This window comes from Nymphaea colorata, chromosome 3, assembly GCF_008831285.2.
Source record: "Nymphaea colorata isolate Beijing-Zhang1983 chromosome 3, ASM883128v2, whole genome shotgun sequence".
In the NCBI taxonomy this organism is placed as follows: domain Eukaryota; kingdom Viridiplantae; phylum Streptophyta; class Magnoliopsida; order Nymphaeales; family Nymphaeaceae; genus Nymphaea; species Nymphaea colorata.
This window is the reverse complement of record NC_045140.1, coordinates 22,477,978-22,492,939: the sequence shown is the minus strand read 5'-3', so window position 1 is coordinate 22,492,939 and position 14,962 is coordinate 22,477,978. Positions and strand designations below refer to the sequence as shown.

Sequence of the window (14,962 nt, the reverse complement as noted above, 5' to 3'; positions counted from 1 at the left end):
AGAAAAGAATTACAAATAGTAATCATTCCCACCGACGGCATGAAATGGCAAATCGTTTGTGAGGGACCATTTTCGGAGAGGGTGAAGACAAAACAGTGGCGACTTCGCGAGTACAATTATGCCTTGCTGTGGGAATGTTGAAGGCACTAGTTATTTGATATGAAGCCCAAACTTTTTTTCTTATAGTGATTTCAAGCAAATAAACGCAAACAATTTTCCGAATGATGTGTTCATAGCAAAACCATTTGTCTTTTCTTTTCTTTTTTTTTCTTTCGCTGTTTTAGTGTCGAATAGGAAACAAATTTTATGGGCCAGAATATGTGCCCAAGACTTAACTACAACCCTGTTTGAGTCCGTTGGCTTGATCTTAGTTCTTTGTTCTCCTACCAATCACACCTTCTGTTCAGATGTCAAGCTCTTTCGGCCAGATTCCCAGTCTTATCTCCAAATGAACTTTTATTTGTTTTATCTCCCCGTCACCTCTTCTGCAAGTGATATAAAAATCAAAACAAAGTGCACTTTTCCCAAATGAAAACTTTGTAGATGGGCCAGATTTGTTTTATCTCGAGTCCTTAACCGACATTTTGATTTATTCAAAGACCTGTTCACAGAACCCTTAACCATTATTTCTACATGAATAACACACACATTTGGCCATTATTGCATTCTAGCGGCACAAGGGCGTTCACATTTCTTAATAAAAAAAAGGAAGGTACAAAAGTAACACCATACTATTTTATAGCTATTTGCTGCAAGACTCTGCTCAATGCCTTCACTCAGTTGACAGCACCGCATATCCTCCTTACTTCACCTTCATCCCCAGTCTTCACACCCACATTAGTGAGCCTCACGAATGAGTTGGCCCAGCTCTGAAAGAAAGCTTCCTGGTTTTGAGCGAAGAATTGAACTTGGTCCCTCGTCCTTCCATCAGTGGAGAGCTCTGAGTCCGAGTGGAACAGCCCTCTTCCCCTCATCAAATTTTGGTAGTAAACGTTGTCAAAGACCATGGCTGTTGCAGGGTCGTTGTTGACCGTTACATCTGGGTTCACATTGGGAGGGCATTGGCTGATCAGCTGTTCTGCATAGTCCCTGTCCATGGAAGAGTCCACAGGAATGGGTCTTCCCTTGGCATCCTCCCCGAATCGGTCGCCGAAGGCACGACAGTGAGCAGTCCCTATGGTGTGTGCTCCTGCAAAAGATCAACCGTTTTGTAAGGAGTGTGCGGTTATTGTAACTCAGGAGTTTCTTTGTTATTGGAATTCATGGTGTTGGTGAGACACCATTTCTCCTGCTTTTCTTTGATGTTTTTGCCACTCTTGTACAGAGTTCTGTGTACAGCCATGATCTCATTAATGGAGCCTTATAGGGTCTGCCAACCCCAGAACCAAGTCATTCGAAAAGGAAAGCCAGTCGACCTAATATGGCAGCCCCTTCGTTCCATGGTGATGGGAGTTGCTAGGGCCTTCGTTTGAAGATTTTCTTTTTATTAAGTGAGAACAGTGAGGAACATATATTTAGAAAAATCGACAAAGATCATGCAGATCTTCGTTAAGAGGAACAAGAGAAGGTGGCAACCATTGAAGAGCACAATTTCGTGTCAGTGGTGCAGCCATAAATGCTACCAATACATGGTGGTCCAAGATCTTCCACAAAATGAAAGATGGCAGCGCGTTCATCACGCCCCTCGTTTTGCATCTTTAATTGCTCATTACTGGTGGCCCTTGGTACCCAAAACTTGGCTCATTTCACAAAATTCACATAGACTGGCACTTGGTCATGAAATTCGAACGGTTCCCTCCTCCCCCTCCCCGGAAGAAGGCACCTTTGTCCTTTTGAATCTTGAAAAATAAAAGCAAGATTGTAGACCTGGCGAGATATGTATTATCCTATTACATTTTAAGGCAATTTCCTTATCGATTCATTGAGTTGACGTAAGACATTTCATCGACAGAAGACAAGCAACTGGACCTAGAGATCAGAGAGCTAAGCTGATCAGATTGCCACATGTGTGGGTTAACTGCTGTTCTGCTCTGCATAGCTGGTCGTGTGAACCCACCTGATGAATTGGGTTAGATCTGAACCAGAATCAGAGTGCCTATTAATTAGTTTTTCTGACACAAAGTTGACTGACTTCTCTTCTGGCGCTGGCAGTGCCGATGCATCCCTAGGCAGAGGCTGCCACTCACCCCCTCTTTAGAAAGTTGTGGAAAAAAGAACAGTGCAGAAATTCTCAACTTTTTGCTTGACAGATGTATCTATATCTATATGCCAGGCAGACAACATGTCAAATCACTATCAAGTTTATATATATATAGTTTCTTAGATGTATTGCTGAAACGTTCACTCCGATTTTTACCCAAAAAAGTTGAAAATTACGCGAAGGTTGTATCTTGAATACAAAACAAGCAAAATCCGAACTTAAAGGACACCTGAGAACTTTTTTGGCGCCTAAAAGGGTTGAAGGTTCACTGATGAAAATTGACCTGTAACTTTTGATTAGGAAATGAATAATGTGATGAGTCGGTGTATTGTAGTTTCATTTTGCATTTCAGTTCTCTATATGCATTCTCGGCTACCAAATGTGCATGACAGGTAGTCGGTCATTTCAAGTTCTCAACTAAAACTGATCAAATTTATAAATCAAGGTTTTCGACCCTACAACATGGTGAAGCCATTCGACTTGAGGGTTGAATTAGTTTAGGTATAACTTGTCTGTTGGACCTCGAGTTTATGTCATTCTTTTAAAAATACAATCATGGTCCCTAAAACTATGATGCTTTAGAGCATTGTGCGATGGCGCTTTTCGTTTGGAAGGAGTGTCTCACGACACTTTGTCTTCACTATACATCATGATGAGAACAAATACTATTGTTATTGTTAATGACGCCCCATTCAGTTTTCTAAAAAAAGAATACAGTGTATTTTTCTAAAATTTTTGTCTTTGCAATAACGGTGGGGCAGAAATTTAACCATCCAAAAAATACATACAAACGCACAAAATAGAGAGAGAGAGAGACAGAGAGAGAGAGAGAGAGATGGAGGGAGGGAGATGGAAATACCTGAGAGGGTTACGAGGTCTTCCATAGACAGTCCTTTTGAAGAAAAAACTTGGGCCATCTGCTCCATGCTAAAAGTGGTGTCCACCATGTTGGGTCTCACATTGGAGATAGAAGAAACCCTGCCATCTCTCCTTCCTGTTAAGATCCTAACAAAAGGCCCTCCAGCCTGCCAACCAGTAGATGAGAAGAAGAATCCTTCAACCATTTGGAACATGCAGATGTTAGAAGAAGAAACTCAAAAATGACAGAGAATCTCACAATCATGACACTCTCCCTGGCAGCTAAAGCAAGAATATCTGCACAAGAAACAGTCCCCGGACATAGAAATTCAAGCAGGTTCTTTATGGAATCCACTACTTGAAAACCCCCTAATGATGCATTTGCAGGGTCAGCCCTCTCTGTGCCGTTCCCTTCCAGAAGTACAGAACCATCGCAGCCCTGAAAGTTTACAAACAAAGTTGTGAAATGTTGAACTACTATACTTTTGGTGATACATGGCTACGTTGTAAGAGATGCATCTGACTTTCTTACTGAGAAAGCAGTAGCGCAGAGACTTATGTAGATTTTGGGCATCTGGCATTACTAAAAATTGCATGATCTTTGTAAGTCTGCCCTACTATGCAAGGAAACCATATTTTAGAGACAATGGCAAACGTTCTCTAGATCTTGGACATGTTGGGACTCCTCAAGATTGCAAGATCATTACCTCAACCATGCAGTCATGGAAGACCAGGCGTAGGAGTTTAGCGGGAGCCGTCTGATCAAAGGCAGCTGCTGATCTCACTGTATTTCTCACTAGGAGTTCTACATTTGGACATGATCCCGCATAGAAATCAAAGGACAGGGTGGAGATTGAGAGCTCCAAAATGGAGGTGAACGCTAGGATGAACAACAGCGGACTGATGATGGTATGGATGGTAGGTGTGTTTCTCTTTCTCTCCATGAAAATGATATTGTTTGGTCACCGGAAAAACTGACAATTCTGATGCAAGGAAGAGACCGAATTTAGCATTTTGCAGAGCACTGTTGGAGGGAAGAGTTATTATATGTGTTTATGAGAGTAGTAAATGGCCATCTGCATCTCTTACACATCATTTATGTCTCTCAGACGCTTAGAATATGGGTTGTTTTTTTATTATTTCACGAATTCCTGCAATAGCCATTGACACTGCCCTCCCTGTTCTAAATTTTTCCGGGAGAATGGACTTTGAACTTTGCTGTTTCTGATGTTGGACATTTTTGGAAGATATGCGGCCTATAGTTTGAGAATATGATACCAACTGCCAAAGGGAAGTTTTTTTAACCCAAGATTACGGCACAAAACACTTCCATTGCATTCTTTGATTTCTACGACATTCATTTTTTTATGTAGACGCACATATTTTGCACTTCTATGTTTGATTATTTTCATGTCATTTTCTATGATTTTCCTTGCTGAAGCTTTCAAACATTGGGATTTGTGCTGATGACTTGCACTAGCATTGGAAGATATGAATTCAGGTCTAAAAATGGAGGAATGGCTTCAGAAGTGTAATAGCATTCATTCTCTGCATGTTTCATATCTTTGATGATACTAATTAATGCTGCAATTAGAATAATGACTCGCATAATATCTTGATGAATCTTGTTATTACAATCTATTCTGAAGTGAAGTTTGTGAATGGTGTAAATCCTGCAGTCGCAAGTGGATACATAGAAAGGTAATAGGTGTTAGTAGAAACATTTACGCGCATTTATGAGTTTCTCTGTGTGACAGAAGGTAGCTGCTGTGTCCTAAGACTGATCGTGCATCTTAAAAGAACTAAGAAGAATCGGTTGACACAAGATTACTGTCTTTAGTCTGCTTTGTCGCCCATGAGATTGAAATGCAGTGGGCGGGTTTGGATTAACTCTCAGCGTGCCAGAATTTAGCATCCCACGCAGGCGGATGTTGGTCGGACTTGAAAGGGCAAAGGACTCGTGAAGATCATTCGTGCCTCGTGGTTGTGAGTGATGGTGGATTTTCATGGTATCAACTGCCACTTCTGGATTCCAGATCTCTTGGCTTTACCTCCTGAGATTGGTAATGAAAAATCTCATGGATAGGCTGTTCTCAATGGATGCAGGCTGCAAGCCGAACCACGTAAAAGCTTGTTTCTCCTTGCCTCCCTGATAGCAATAAAGGAATGTCTAGAGGTCTTCGCCACCAAGATAGTGTGTGAGAGCTTGCATTTTCCTTGACAGACGTACCCTGCACAGTAGGAAATGGCCCAAGAATCACCTTTCTTTATTATATGTAGGACAAACTATCTGGTTTAAGTAAATCAAAGTCTCCACAGAGGATCCTCATTTATTCCGTGGAACAATTGCCTTTTCAGATCGGCCTTCCGTTTTCAGATTAGCCGGAACTATTGCGATTGAGTACAGTTAACTCCATATTCATTAAATATTAAAGCGCTTGGACTTTAGAACTTAAGTTGAATAAGCTCAAGAATTCATATTATGGAATAATCTGTAGAGGATCTCTTCAACCTCATTTTGTCAACGGAAAACAACCACTTTCAAGAGGTTAGCTATCCATGCGCCGTGAACGGTTGAATTGAAAACCCTTCATGGGTATACGAGGTGTAAAGGATCGGTTTTTTTGAAGTGCCATTCTCCTTTCTTCCCGCATTGGTCCTTCTATAGATCAGATTAATACAGAGTCAACTAGAATAAACTAGATAAGAACAAAATCTCCACATTTCTGATCTGTAGCCCAAAAAAATCTAAAATCCGGAAGATTTGCATGTGGCATACATTCCAAATGCCGTTGCTTTCCTGGTGAACAATACAGTTACTTCTTTGACCAGCAAACATAACGAGCAGAGAAGGAAATAATGTAATATCTAGAGCTGAAGCCTCCGTTCCATTTTCCCTGATAAAAATAGGATTTATACCATTCTCGGGCTTTTGGATAAGATCAAGTGTTGTATCCATTCTAATAAAAATGGGAACGAGGGTAAAAGTAAAAACAAACGAGTTGACCTCGACCACGTGGTCGAGAACTATTAAAGCCTTGTTTCCAGAATTGTTCATAGTTTTGCGCTATTGCATAATTCGTCGGCCATCAACTTGTGGTCATGAACAAGCTAGCGTGACGCGTGATCAGCCCGAGCCCCACAGTGGGCACGCTCTGGCTTCTATCGGTCATGGCGACTCCGACAGCATCTCTCACCTTCTCCTCTCCTCTTACCCAGGATGGCATCCTTCTGCTCTCCCTCTCTCTGCACGCTTCCGTTATCATCCTTCCTCCAAAAACAAGCTTCTTACCCGCGATTCCTTTCTCTCAGAAACACCCACCTCTCTTCCTCTTATTTTTCATGCGAACCAAGAAAAGCGGTGCTTAAGAAGATTCTGTGTAGTGCAATATCGGGCATAGATCGTGGTGTCTCTGCTGACAGAAATGAAGGAGAAGGCGAAGAAGATGTCGTCATTGGTGCAAAGGAGATGACCTCTGAGGGTGCGGAAGAAAGAGTGAAGTATAACTGGGAGGAGGAATGGTATCCTCTTTACCTCACTGATCAGGTGCCTGATGATGCCCCGGTGGGGTTAACTGTGTTTGATAAGCAGCTTGTTTTGTATCGGGACGGCAAGGGCGTGCTTCGTTGCTATGAAGATCGTTGCCCACATAGGTATGTATATCTCTGTCTGTTTTCTCTGTTTCGGGTTTTTTACTGTTTCTGCTGCTGTGTTTTTGCTTCTCTAGACTCTGATTTGGTGCCTGTCTGGTATGTTAAAATTTTAGATACTGTTGTCTTTTTTTGTGTCGAGCATTTTTCAAGTACTAATTAGGAAAAGAAAAGGGAACATGTGCCCTAACTTTGGGAGTGGAATTTGTCGTGTTTATTATTATCGTGGCTGCTGTTGTCGTTCTCCATTATGTTTTAATGAATGGTCTGATTTCACCTTTTGTATTTGAAGTACTAAATAACATTTGGGTGTGTCTGGGAGTCGAATGTTAAGCTGCTGCTCAGTTTTTTAAGTATCGGGCTCGATCTCTGGCACCTTGACCATATGATTTCAAATGCACTAGCGTGGGCTGTTGGGCAATGGCTAAGAGGACTAGTCGGGACCCAGAAAGAAATTAGGAAAAATAACATGAAAGGTGTACTTTTAGATTAAAATTCTGAAAGCCATGAAAAAAAAACAAGTGTTGATGAAACAATTGACGGCCACATGTATTTGAGTATTTTAAAAACATTGAAGAGAATACATACAAGTATGTTGCCTAAGCAGTTTTGCGTGCTATCTCTGCACCTGGGAACCCGATGGAAGGGCCAAATCAACCTCGCCTCAGAATAGCCAATTTCAGGTTAGAATTGTGGGATCATCACAATCTACAGGCCAATTCTTTGAGTGTTTTTGAGCAACAATTTTGCTCGGAGTCCCCTTCCTTCCCTGCAATATGGCTTAATAAACTTCCCATTGAAATAGAAGAAGAAAATACTAACAATGCAATAGAAAGAACTTGAATTGAGTATAAATAATCAGGGAAGTAAATGACAGAACAATGAAAGAGATGATAATATCCCACTATCAAAATAAATAGACGTCTCATCTATTTATTGATGCGACACACCTTAACAAGAAAGGAATCAAAGAATGACATAAAAGGTAATTACGTGAAGTAGTTATCCATTTGATCCAAGAGGATCCAATGGAACCAAATAGTGCCTCATACATGCCAGTGGAAATGTAAGTGAGGGTAGATATGGCCTCTCATGCCTCCATTTTAACCGCATCATCACAAGAATGTAGTTGACAAATCCAGTCTCCAATCACTCTGTGATGTTTGATTTGACACCGGCTTCCAAACAGAGCTTTACATAATTAAATAGCTTCTGATATAATCAGGAAATGCAAGTAAAAGGAACTTCTGTACGACTAGAAGAAAGAAGTAGAACAGCATTTCCTCTGCTTGAAAACATTGTGGGGCTTTTATCTTCTTTGAAGATTGTAATATTTTGCCCACCTTATTTAGTTGTAATACTTTGGCCACCAATTTTAATCTATTATCACAAGATTGGTTGATTGGAACACCTTAACGAAATGTCCAGCTTGGACTATAAAACTTCAGCACTGATGCACTCTCTACGCCATTGCAGATTAGCTAAGCTCTCTGAAGGGCAATTAGTTGATGGGAGGCTGGAATGCTTATACCATGGCTGGCAGTTTGAAGATGATGGTAGATGCGTGAAGATACCTCAGGTTTACCCCTTAGCACATGTAGACATTTGAAGTTCTTATTGAAATACTCTCAGTCTCATGGATGTTTGAATTTGTCAAACTTTAGGAAATTCTGATCTTCTAAACTTTGTGCAGCTTCCAGAAAGTGCAAAAATTCCTCGTGCTGCCTGTGTCAAAACCTATGAACTGAGAGACTCTCAGGGGGTTATTTGGGTTTGGATGTCAGACCAAGTAAAGCCAGATGATAGCAAACTACCCTGGTTTGAGAACTTTGCACTGCCCGGTTTTCGGGACATCTCTTCCATTCATGAGCTCCCATACGATCACTCTATACTCCTTGAAAATCTCATGGATCCTGCCCATGTCCCAATTTCGCATGACCGTGTAGATTGGTCTGCCAAAAGAGAGGATGCTCAACCACTACGTTTCAGAGTAACAGAGCGAACTGATAGGGGTTTTGCAGGTGAATGGATCAAAGAGAAAGAAACAAACTACCCAAATATTCTAAGATTTGATGCTCCATGTGTCCTACAGAATAACAGACTGTTTGTTGATAAAAACGGGAAGGAATATCGTTTCTCAGGACTCTTTCTTTGTCGTCCTGCTGGACAGGGGAAATCCGTTCTTATATTGAGATTTGGGTCTAGTTCACAATCACCGCTAGTGAAGTTGCTTCCAAAATGGTACCTCCATCAAAACCAGTGCAAAGTTTTCGAGCAAGATATGGGCTTCCTTTCGTCACAGAATGAGGTTCTTATCAAGGAGAGAGTTCCCACGAGCAAATTGTACCTCAACCTAAAATCTTCTGATACTTGGGTTTCTGAATATAGAAAGTGGATGGATAAAGTAGGACATGGAATGCCATATTATTTTGGCCATAGCACCATCTCACCACCTAAAACCCCTGCCGTCTTTGAGCATGCACCAGCGGGTTTGGTGGCAGGACTATCTGCTTCTTTTCCAGCAAAAGGTGGAGAAGGAACTAAACATTCTCCAAATCCAGCAAACAGATACTTCAGACATGTGGTTCACTGTAAAGGATGCCAAAGTGCAGTAAAAGCATTCGAGTTCTGGAGACAGATGCTCGTAGTTCTGGCTGTTGTTTCAGCTGGTATTGCGGTTTTGGCATCTGGAAGACAGTGGAAAACCCTCCTTCTACTTGGAACAACTGTATGTCTGGCTGCAGCCTATGGATGTTCTAATGCACTTGGTTTGATCACAACTAACTTTGTCAGGAATCACAGACGAATTTAGGCTCAAAGAACTGCACTCAAACTAGTCTACAGTGGGTAGCTTGCTTGCATGCGGGCAGACTGAAGCAACTGTAAGACCTTTGAATGTAATTAATATTTTTTCCCGTTTCATCTTTGCATTCTTTAAGTAATTTTTTTTTTAAGGTCACAATATACATTGTTATGGTGCAGTGAAAATTCTACTTGCGACACTTTGGTTAACTTCGTGGCAGAACTGAGATGTTCGTCTTGTTTAAAGCATACTTAAACTGAAGAAACTAATTTCCGTCAACTGTGTGATAGCCTGGGTATCTTTGCTCTTAAACTTGAAAGTTTGTTCTTGTCTAATTTTCAAGCTCATGATCTTATAGTACTTCAGTTAATTAGGTATACATTTCATAAATCTTTTGAGGTACCTTATCACAAAATGAAAATCATCAACCTGACCAGGGGGGTTCCAGTTCCCTTTGTCCACCGCAAGATATTCAATGCAATGTGAATTTGTTTATGATTTCAAAGGCCAAAATCGGATGTGTCTCAGGCTTGTTATCAAGTTTTGCGTCTGAATCCTATATACTGATTGTAATAAAACTTAACCAGAATGCATTCGAATATTTTAATCTTAACTGCTTGTATTTGGGTGCAATTTTAGTTAGTCTCCTGCTACTCAAATCCAAGTTTGATTAAGCTATGCAATTGGGTAGGGCTTGGTAATTACCTGATCTAATATGAAAGAATCATTATGACAGGGTGCATACAGCATACCTTGTTCTTCAAGAATCATTGAGATACAAGTGCTGTGTCTAAGCTATAAAATGTCGTTAATATTGTTTGATATGTGAATTTCAAAATTTTCCTTTAACATGAGCTCGCTTACTATTGAGAGTTGAGATGAAGCTGCAGTACCCTCTGCTGCGGACGTTTCTTATCTAAAGAAACAATAAGAATCGCATCTTGGATGCAATTTCAGCAACTTTTTAACTCCTGTTCCTTCCATTTTCAGCTTTTCCAAGGTCTTATGCAAAAGAAACAAATGCTTTATGGTTTGGAGATTCATAGAGATAAAAACAATGAAGAAACGTTGAATCTTGAACCTTAATACGATTCAATGTTCATTCAACAAAAATATACTTGCATCAACCAGGAAAAGAAGTATAAGGTTTAGCTAGTTACCACATTTGGAAAGACTAAAGTTCCGCCATATTTTGGCCCCCTTTATGGAGAACGCAGTCGAGCCTCGGGCTCGATCACACTTGTCAGAATATGTTTTGTCTTTTAAAAAATACTTTCATCTTTTCAAAAATGTTATGTCTTTTAAAAGATACTTTTATCTTTTCAAAAATGTTTTGAACTTTGTTTCGTTCTTTCTTTTAGTTTGAAGAGCATTTTTGTCAACCGCTATTTGAATTGCAGTCTTCTTTATGTTGCGTTCTCTGGAGGATTAAGAATTTAGGACCGATTGGAAGTGAGGTCTGAAACGGATTTCTTTCTTCTCTTCAAAATCCGAGACGGAGATTCAACGGTCTCGGCTCACCCACACGCACAGGCGCGCGCAGAGCGAGCGAGAGATGGAAAGCGAAAGAGAAAGAGAGAATCCTAAATCCTAAACCCTCGCCCTATCTCCATAAACGAACAGTGCCCATGGAAGCAGTCTCCGAGGACGACTAGGAGTCATTGCATCTAGCATTTCACTTGTCCAATTTCCTAAACACGGGCCTCGATCGGCAGAAGGGCTCATCGCCCTCTTCAAGCGCGGCCTCGGCCCCGAAGCTCTCGCCGCGGTCGTCGGAGAAACCCGTCGTGAATCCTCTTCCCTTCCACCACTGCCACTACAGGGATCATCGGCTATAGACAATCCCCTGACTTCTCCCACGTCGATTTTCCATTGCCTGGTAACCCCCCAGTAGATGGGACATTGTTCTCTCCAATCGTTGGCCTTTGAAAAATAGACATTATTTCCCTGTTTGCTAAGGGTTTGGGGACTTCAACTTTTGGAAGGAGGGTGTTTTTCATTCCCTTCTTTTCTTAAATTAGTGGAATCATTTATCGATTTGATATGTTTCCCTGTTCATGGGAATGGAATTTCCAGCAGCCAATCTACTCTTCAAGCTGTACACAGCATATTTTTGTCAGATGGTCGTCTTTATAGGAGAATAAATTCATACAGAAGGTGAAGGTCATGGTTATAGATGAGAAAAAGACGGGAGATGGTGAGCTAGCACAAGCTTCAACTACCAACAATATGATAAGCTATATTTGGTGCCATTCTGAACAATCATTTAAGTATTTTAGGCCCTTTATTTACGAAGTCGTGTCAGAAAGCTACTTTGGTTTAACTAAAACCAACAAATTTCCATCGCCGTTTCGGTCATCCATGTGTCGTTTTCTTCCAAGTGTTCAAGCAAGCGTTGCTTCTTATTTGCTACTGTTTACTGTTGCATTTGAGGGAATGATGGCAATTTATATTAGCAAGTTTCTTCTTTTCACGTCGAAGCAACTCGAGTTCTATTTTTGACTTTCAGACTCCATTGCAAGGATCATGGGTGTTGGGTTGGTGTAGAATTCGAGGACAGGAGTGGCTTAACCAATTGCAGACAAAAAATTGGGAACTAGAATCAGCGAGTGTGATCAAAATATCATTGTACAGGACAAGGCCACTTGCAGCAATAAAACTTCTACATTTATTCGAGCACGAAAGAACAAATCTACATCAGCTGATGTACAACGTCTGATCACACACAATGTCTACAGAAATCATTTTCAAGAGGACTTGGTTTCCAGCAGTTTGTTCAGCTTATCATTCCTTAATCTATGTGGGCGGGCAATTTCTCTTTTGTCTTCATCCCTGCAATGGGAGGACCTTTTTCTCAGATCCAGAATGTTGGAGAAAATGAGGAGCCGCTAAGGAAGGCAGGGAGAACGTCTTACCTCTTCGGCAATGTGATAGATGGCATCAAGGCTTTGATCAAATTGAGGGCTTCTTCTTCATCAGTAACAAGATGACTGAAGCAAAAATATCTTCCACAAGCATATGTGCTTTCAAATGCACATACGTGCGCGTTGATGAGGAAGCCTATGTCCACTAGGGCTAGAAGTCCATCTTCATACATTTGAGGTGCTCCTGAAGAAAATTGACCCAGTTGTTGTAAATACTGAAATAATGCAAGATTGTAGTTAAACGAAATTTGTATTTCATGCAAGTATTTTAACCTTTGAGGTATGAAATTGTCGCTGCAGAGTTGTGTTGAGAAACTCCTGGTCCCATGATTAAAGCTGCATTAACAGAAACCATGTTGAGCATCCTGTCAGCGGCCAAAGCCCAGGCAGCTTTCTCTGCCAGTGTTTTTGCCAAGGCGTACCATAACTGCAGAAGAATTAGAACCTCAGTGAGTATTTGTTTTGAAGAGACATTCTTTTGATGTACGTGAATTGTGATAGGTGGCTTTTCTGCAGAGCTGTCTCAGGTCAGGGTGGCCACAAGCTCCCTGTTTCTCAATGTCGCTTATAAGGAGGATCTGGCTAGACCACCATATCAGTGTACATCACTCTATGAATTACCTTCTTCTTTCTGCAAAACTCAGCATCGCTCCATGATTTCTCATCAAGATCAATTTGTTTGGATATGTTCTCCCTCCATATTCCTGCGGCTATGGAAGAAGTGTAGATCACCTTCTTAATGCTCTCCGTCTGTACACAAGCTTCCAATGCATTGATTGCACCTTTCACCTCTAGGTCGACCATCGTCTCCTATTCAAAGCCTCAGTCTCACATTCAGTATAAGAAAGCACATCACTAACAAAAAAGATGAGAAAAAAAACAGATAAAGATTTTTACGTGGTATCCGCATGAACCATGGGCTTGGTCCACACAGTAGAACAAAGCAGAGCAGCCTTTCAAGGCCTCATGGATGCTATGATAGTCCAAAAGATCTATGGGAAAGACCTCCATTTTTTCTTCAACCTTGGACATCTCATCGATCTTCTTTGTGATTTCCGTCTCCCCTGAAAAACCAAGAACCCGTATGATACTGGTAATTTGAAGTTAACAGCCCAAATTAAAGCATTTAAGAAAGCAAAAGATAGGGAGCAGATGGAGTTGGTGATGGCGGTGTTACCACCAGTCTGAATTGCTGCATGAACAGCATATCCTCTACGTAGAAGAGCTTTCAGGAGGTGGAAACCCACGTAAGAGGAAGCATCAAGAACGCATAGCTTGGTTCCCTTCTGCTGCTGATTTCTCCATCTTTTAGGCTCCGTTGCTGGTAATGAAATCGTCATCCTTACCGGATGATTTCTCAGCAGCAGAAGTGGGAGACCGCTACTCTCTTCCCCCCTGCTCTTGACCTGTTGGGTTTCATCAGAAACAGTGTAGAGATTGAGTTTTTAAAGGGGAAGAGAGAGGGGAGGGAGGGAGAGAGTTTGTTGAGTTTTAGGTTCACGAACCTCATCTACCTTGGTGACCGTTTGCGTGCTTAACTTCCAAAAGAAAGCCCGAGGGGAAATGTCCCGCAGGAGCCTTTTGTCTTTATGAATTGGACGGCATCAATTTCAAAAGCTTGAAAAATGTTTTATACGGGGACTCTTGCCATTTTACTATAATTCCAAAAGCTGTCTCTGTTTTGAATTTCTTGATGTTGACGTAAGATCTTATTAGCAACTTTCATGTGAAGATGTGATATGTTTAGTGTTTACCCTCTCTTTTCCTTTGCCGCCTTCGTGGCGTGACGGTGTGATCCCCTCTCCATTATTAGCTTTCCATTAACAGTGAAGATGGAACATCCAAACTTCTACAAAACTTTAAAGGTGTATGGCCGCAATTTGAAAGGGGTTCATCAAAGGCTGAAGTTCAAATCCATGTCGACAAACAACGTGAATGTGAGTGCGAACGTTTTTACTTGGATTTCGTAGTCAGAGTTTGATCCGTCCGGGGCATTGATTTGCCATAGGTGTCAAAGTTTACGAAAATGTGAAGTAGATCCAATTTTAAACTAATTAGATCCTCTTATGGCTCTAACACCGGTCCTACTCCAAGTCTACATTTTTCAGCCCGATTATGCTAAAATCCGACTCCCTGTCAACCTCACAATTAAGGCCTAAGTTTCTGATCGCGGTTGTATGGAATATCATCAAGTAGCCGGCGAATTTGATTCAGAAACGTTTTTCTTTTTTTTCTTTTTAAAATAATCTGCATGGGATGAGAAAAAACAGATTAACCACCCAAAAAAAGTGTGAAAATAAGTGCCTATGGCATGGATTTCATTTTGTAAAGTTTTTTTTTTTCCCTTCCTCCTAAAGTTCTTCAAATTTTTATTATTACTTTGAGCTGCAAATTGAGCGAATTCCCCAGAGCCTATGCATTTTGTAGCAAGATCCTGCTAGAATTATTCTGTGTACGACCATAAAAGGTATGGGTGCTCCATTGAGCTGAAAGCAACCCGCCACCTACGTAGGTCTTGATACAGTC

General features: G+C 41.1%; 3 protein-coding genes across 5 annotated transcripts; 1 reads left to right on the top strand and 2 right to left on the bottom strand.

Annotated features, from left to right (window-relative positions):
* Window positions 1-562: 562 nt before the first annotated feature.
* LOC116251044 (peroxidase 18) lies at window positions 563-4,089 on the bottom strand. The gene is made up of 4 exons (XM_031625103.2): window positions 3,766-4,089; window positions 3,318-3,497; window positions 3,060-3,225; window positions 563-1,189 (listed from the first exon to the last, which is right to left on the bottom strand). The coding sequence occupies exons 1-4, from the start codon at window positions 4,000-4,002 to the stop codon at window positions 777-779; spliced, it is 996 nt and encodes a 331-aa protein (XP_031480963.1). The 5' UTR covers window positions 4,003-4,089; the 3' UTR covers window positions 563-776.
* A 2,069-nt stretch (window positions 4,090-6,158) lies between these two features.
* LOC116250489 (protein TIC 55, chloroplastic) lies at window positions 6,159-12,148 on the top strand. 3 transcript variants are annotated; one of them, XR_004171429.2, is made up of 4 exons: window positions 6,159-6,712; window positions 8,186-8,288; window positions 8,403-9,591; window positions 12,022-12,148. XR_004171429.2 is itself a non-coding variant. In XM_031624129.2 (3 exons), exons 1-3 carry the CDS (start codon window positions 6,279-6,281, stop codon window positions 9,519-9,521), a joined length of 1,656 nt encoding a protein of 551 aa, XP_031479989.1. In that variant the 5' UTR covers window positions 6,159-6,278; the 3' UTR covers window positions 9,522-9,631. The 3 variants fall into 3 exon arrangements, 1 of the variants encoding a protein (XP_031479989.1); XR_007572821.1 differs by lacking the exon at window positions 12,022-12,148 and adding an exon at window positions 9,692-9,721; XM_031624129.2 differs by lacking the exon at window positions 12,022-12,148 and having other exon boundaries at window positions 8,403-9,631.
* Window positions 12,115-14,038, bottom strand: LOC116250490 (cinnamoyl-CoA reductase-like SNL6). Its single transcript, XM_031624130.2, has 7 exons — window positions 13,942-14,038; window positions 13,614-13,842; window positions 13,334-13,500; window positions 13,058-13,246; window positions 12,710-12,863; window positions 12,428-12,620; window positions 12,115-12,344 (listed from the first exon to the last, which is right to left on the bottom strand). The coding sequence occupies exons 2-7, from the start codon at window positions 13,774-13,776 to the stop codon at window positions 12,260-12,262; spliced, it is 951 nt and encodes a 316-aa protein (XP_031479990.1). The 5' UTR covers window positions 13,777-13,842; window positions 13,942-14,038; the 3' UTR covers window positions 12,115-12,259.
* Between the last annotated feature and the right edge of the window lie 924 nt (window positions 14,039-14,962).